The sequence below is a fragment of the Trypanosoma equiperdum genome (genome assembly GCF_001457755.1).
Source record: "Trypanosoma equiperdum strain OVI genome assembly, contig: ctg_266, whole genome shotgun sequence".
In the NCBI taxonomy this organism is placed as follows: domain Eukaryota; phylum Euglenozoa; class Kinetoplastea; order Trypanosomatida; family Trypanosomatidae; genus Trypanosoma; species Trypanosoma equiperdum.
In genome coordinates, this window is record NW_027124161.1 from 3,583 (window position 1) to 8,919 (window position 5,337).

The 5,337-nt window shown below is 46.3% G+C and overlaps 3 protein-coding genes across 3 annotated transcripts; all 3 read left to right on the forward strand.

The window, feature by feature from the left end:
• Positions 1–92: 92 nt before the first annotated feature.
• On the forward strand, positions 93–1,532 carry TEOVI_000097800 (E3 ubiquitin-protein ligase, putative; the record flags this gene model as incomplete). The annotated part of the gene is made up of 1 exon (XM_067224289.1): positions 93–1,532. One exon carries the CDS (start codon positions 93–95, stop codon positions 1,530–1,532), a length of 1,440 nt encoding a protein of 479 aa, XP_067080390.1.
• A 478-nt stretch (positions 1,533–2,010) lies between these two features.
• Positions 2,011–2,637, forward strand: TEOVI_000097900 (uncharacterized protein; the record flags this gene model as incomplete). Its single annotated transcript, XM_067224290.1, has 1 exon — positions 2,011–2,637. The coding sequence occupies one exon, from the start codon at positions 2,011–2,013 to the stop codon at positions 2,635–2,637; it is 627 nt and encodes a 208-aa protein (XP_067080391.1).
• A 358-nt stretch (positions 2,638–2,995) lies between these two features.
• Positions 2,996–4,012, forward strand: TEOVI_000098000 (kinetoplastid kinetochore protein 15; the record flags this gene model as incomplete). The annotated part of the gene is made up of 1 exon (XM_067224291.1): positions 2,996–4,012. The coding sequence occupies one exon, from the start codon at positions 2,996–2,998 to the stop codon at positions 4,010–4,012; it is 1,017 nt and encodes a 338-aa protein (XP_067080392.1).
• Between the last annotated feature and the right edge of the window lie 1,325 nt (positions 4,013–5,337).

Sequence of the window (5,337 nt, forward strand, 5' to 3'; positions counted from 1 at the left end):
CTTTTACACCCCTTAGGACTTCGTAAGAGCAAAATTAGTGTGTGGAGGGTAAGAGTACTCGGTCACCCAGTGTTTAATTTTTTAAAAAATTTATGAACGTTAATTCGTGTGGCAATATCGATGATGTTTGTGATCACGACGATCAGTCGTTTGACATGGCCCACTTTGGTATGGCGGGGCAACCGGAAGGCATGTCCACTATTTTAACCATCTTTACTACGGTTTCGGCTCGTGATGCTATGAAGGAACTCCACGATGACGTGGAGAAGGCTAGTGAAATCCTTGACCTCCCAGAAGAGGCTGCGTTTTTGGTTCTTCGACACTATAACTGGAAATTGGATGACGACACGCTTGAGAACTACATGAATTCACAAAGTAGCATCAACTGTCAACTGAATATAACAGACTACTCAACCACAGGTATTACTTATGGTGTTGGACAGGGTCCGCCATTGGTAAAAAATACTGAACCAATTGTGTGCCCTGTATGCGAGGAAAGTGTTAGTGTTGGTGACGGAGTGGCGCTCGCGAGGTGCCATCACTTTTTCTGCGCGGAATGTTTGAGAAGAAATCTTGTGTACGCCGTCAACAAATCTCAGGACTTACTGGAGAGACGGTGTCCCAAACAAGGGTGCTGTAGTCTCGTAACAATGAGCGCTTTGGAATTGTTGCTGCCGCCGCAGGAATTAAAGCGTGCCCAGCAACGGTTTCTCACCGAGTACCTTAGCAACCACCCAAGCATGCGTTGTTGCCCCAACGAATTGCCGTGTGAAGGAATCGTTCGAGTCGCTGTCCCTCGGCGGTCCGGACCGGACGTTTGTTGTGCGAGGTGTGATCTGCAGTTCTGTTTCAAATGCACTGGGAAGCCCCATGCCCCCGCAACCTGTGAGATGCTAGAGAAGTGGAGGAAGTTGATTAAAGAGTACGAACCTTCATTAGTGTACATTCAGTCGAATACCAAAGAGTGTCCAAATTGTCATGTCCCGATCGAAAAGGACAAGGGCTGCAATCATATGACGTGCACAAGGTGCCGCCACGAATACTGTTGGGTTTGTCTTGGTCCCTGGGTGCAGCATAACAACATGTATTATCAGTGTCAGAGGGGTGAATCAGTGGGAGAAGTCACCGCTGAAAAGATCTTTCTCAGTTATTACACAAGATGGACCAACCACAAGAGGAGCCTCGTCCTTGAGGAACAATCACTGGGAAAAGGTTTGGAGCGAGCGCGCGAACTCGCCCAACTTCGAGACCGGAAGGAGTCGTTTGACAGAACGCTCACTGTTCTTCAGGAGGCGCAGAGGATATTACGCGACTGTAGAGGTGTGCTGATGAACGCGTGCGTTTCCCTCTTTTTCACCAAGTCTGTGGATGAAACTTTCCATTACAGAGTCCGTCAACTTGAGTTATGCACGGAAGAAACCAGTGAGCTAATCGATGTAGACCCCAAACTTCTTGACACTGATAAAATTCAGCGACGGGCTGGGCAGGCTACCCACTGGTGCAAGGTGCTGCGTATGGAGGAAGTGGATTAAGCTTAACTTGTGTTTTCGGGTTTACTGCTGTATAGCCGCGTGTGAATGTCACTGTGCAGTCGTCATGAGTAGGTGTATTTGTTCTTTAATCGCTAGTTATTTATTGCTGTAATTTATATTTTGTAAACATTTGCTACTTTATTATGGTACGATGAAATGCAGAAAATGATATATACATATATATACATATATTTGTGTGTGTGTCGGTGTGAAAGAAAGGGCTGACGGTTTGTCTGTGCGTTTGCTGTCTCCGTTGTTAATGAAAAGACGGTGCGACAATTTTCCTCTCACCTGTTAGTCAGTTGCCTCTCTTCTTTCTTCCCTTTACTCTCTTTGATATTATCGACCCCATTTCTGTTCCGCTCCTCTTCATGTTTCTCTCCATCTCTGAGTACATTCCACCTTTTTTTTTGCTTGTTTGCTTTTCTTTCCATGGTATCAAAGGGTGAATGCCGTCTGTCGAAACCGCAACGTGACGATGCTCATAGTTAAGACTGAAGGCGATATTCCGTACATTAGGCTTCCGAGAGGAAAAGAGACGAAATACGATGAGCCGGCACAACGCCAGGAGGTTGCTGGCTATTTGACATTTAAACGCATCATACGCACAACCATTTGTGCAACGGTCTTTGCGGTTCCATTTTGTGTTTCCGCCCCCTCTTCTCCATTGCTGAAGCTGTCGCAGACACAGGACACGAAGAAGACACTGATCCCGCGCATGATGAGCGATTTCTTTTACGTAAACTTTATTGCCAGTTGGCTCTCCTACTACTACATTATTGAGCCTGGTGTAATAAATGAGAAGGCGATGCATGGTTTTATGCCTTGGCTCGGACCTATCAGTGCGCAGGTCCCGGGGTTGTCGTGTCTTTTAGCTTCCCATCTTTTCTATCCAGGCATGTGGGCGCTGTTCAACGAGCGTACATGGGGAGAACGGATCCGCGAGTTTGTGCGACTCAACACCAAATGTGCACTCGCTTACTCCCCCATTCACCTTCCTGCAGCCGTTGCAATAGGTTCGATTATCGGGATTGTCTTTTACCCATTCAAGTTTTTCAAAAAGCGTTCGTGTGGCAGGGCCCCATTAGACAAAGAACACCGTTAATAAGTAGCGAAGTATATTGCTGGAAACTCTCCATTGGGGTGGTGTGAAGAGGCTCCTGGCTTAAGAATAGTATGCCTGCGGTTGTGTTGAATGTCCGAGCCGAATGAGGACTATGTGAGAGTATCATGTTCGTGCGTGTGTGCGAGTGCGTTTTCCGTTTCTTTCCTCAGTGTTGCGGAGGTTGCGCGTTACCGATATGTTCTGTTGCTTATCTCAATTCCTTCCCACTGCGTATTTTCTATTTCTCCCCTCCAGTTTTCTTGGCCCATCACGAAAGCGGCATAGCTGTGATATTCTTTCTACTACTAGGTATTGCTGTTTGGCTGTAAGCAGTAACCGGTAGCCGCAACCGGAAACAATGAAGCTAGAGAGATCGTCCTGCTTTGAGGTGCAAGGCTGTATATCGTGCCTAACGCAAGCAAGCAATGAGGACGCCTGCCTTGCAAGCACAATGATGAATGGGGCTCACATATTTCACATGGGAGACTTACAACACGCCCAATGCGGAGCAAGACAAGCAGTTACGCATGTAGAAACTTTTCCTCATGGTAATTTTGGTGAGGGTGCCGTCATTTCCTCGAGTTTCGTTTCTTATGATTCGTGCTTTGCTACTGGATCGTCAAGTGGCGATATTGTACTTGTCTCCCGTCACTCGAAGAATGTGGTGCAACACTATTCATTTCAGAACAAAGCTGCTGTGCTCTCACTCAAGGAGGTACCGAATGAACCTTCACTTCTTCTGGCCTGCTCTCCCACTGATGCACAGATAATTGACTTGGAGACATCGACCGCGCGAATCAACCTCCACATTCCAAAGCCCTGCGTCGTCGGTGGTACCGCACTCACTCAGAACACACTTGTTGTTGCCGCTTACGATGGTAAAGCCATGTTGTATGACGTGAGACGTGGACACGAACCCGTGGTGATTCTAGCCGTTCCTGACCAGATTATCAGTATTACCTCCTCCCCGGATACTGGCGCGGTGGCAACCGGCACTGTTAGTGGTCGAGTGTTTGTATTGAGGTGCTTAGAGGGGAATGTTAGGGAAGAAGCATTTTCAACCGGTAAAGAGCGGGCCCCTATCAGGTCTGTGGCGATGCGGAATGGCTACATAGCGGCAGGAGACACCTCTGCGAAGCTGACGTGTCTCGATTTGAAGGAGGACCCCAAACCCACGAGGTACTGGGATTTGCATTCGTTACTTACGAATGAGTCTGGGCCACCCTCAAGCGGAGCGGAGAAGCTCTCATCCGTAACGGTCCCTGATACCGAATCATGGTCTCTGCCTGCCGTTATGTTGCAACAGAGTGATTTATGGGCTGCTCTCTCCTCGACTAAATACGGTGTTTCACACATACTAGCCATTCCTATTTGAGGTTTTGTTCTCTGTGGTGCGTTCTTGTGAATCTGTCGCAGGCGATTGTGGGTTTATTTTGTATTGTTTTGCGACGAGAGCATCGACTTGTTTCTGCCTTTTCCACGAAACGACGGCATCAATGGTAGAAACTGCGCTCGTTATCTGAATTCTTGGCGAGCCGTAGAATAATTAAGAAAACAAGATACGCGTGCCGAGTAGAGTTGTGTGACTTTTCACGAGTGTGCAGCGCGGGTCCAGTAAGTCCAGCGTTTTCACATTTTCACGTTAATTAGAAAGCATTCTCTTATTCTCATGCAAGTTTACGACATGCCAATAGACTCTGTACATTTGGTCAATGGCCTCTTCATGTGCTTCGTGGCAAGTCTCCGAATTATGCCACTGAATACAACTGGTTATTCGTGTAACACCGTCTACGAAATATCAGTGGTTCTCTTCCTGTGTGTCGTGTTCATATCCCATTTTCTTCTTATCGTTTTCGTAGTAATGCGGGTAAATATATTCCTACGCAGATGCGACGGCTACGGCGAAGGCGTTTGGTTTGGGGGTTTCGTTTGTGTGCAGGATGACAGGATAACCTAAAACTTCAATGCAAGGGGAAGGTACCGGAATGGTAAAAAGGATGCCCTCATGACTTACTGCAGCTACTCTCACTTACTAATTGTAGTGAGTCGCACAATGACACTCAAAGAGATATCACGGACATTAATTTAAGGAAGCCGCCAGGAAGAATGTATAATGATGCTCCAGCCTTCGCAAACCACGCAAATTTTCTAAGGGATGCGCGGGCATATTGCGAAAGAGGTATTCGTTATGTTTACAATACACGCTCGCGCCGCCTTAATTGCTACAGTTACCTCACGATAGCTGCCTGGATAACACACAACCCTTATGACAAGGGGGACCTATCAGCAAATTATGAAATCTGTTTAAATTATTCTTTATCCAGCCCAAGGTATGGAAAAGGAACAACGGGACATCCGCCGTTGTGAAAAAGACATGTGTGTCGCCGCTTCCCTCGCAAAACTGATGAGAATGTTGTAAAGACACCACCCTTTTTTTAAAAAAAGGATAATGCATTTCTTTCAACAGCCAAAGCACACTGGTAACTGTAATAACATAAGATAGAAATGAAATGTTGCGAAGAAGCTTTCCTTCCACTTCAACAATATAATATTTTATTATCGTGTCAACCTGTCGACAGAGAGCGTCAACGTACGATATTAAAAACAAGCGACGTACACAGTTAAATAACATAGATACGAAGACTCTAAAACCAAAGCAATAAGCAAAAACTATTGAACAAAGTTCTAAAGCTGTTTAAA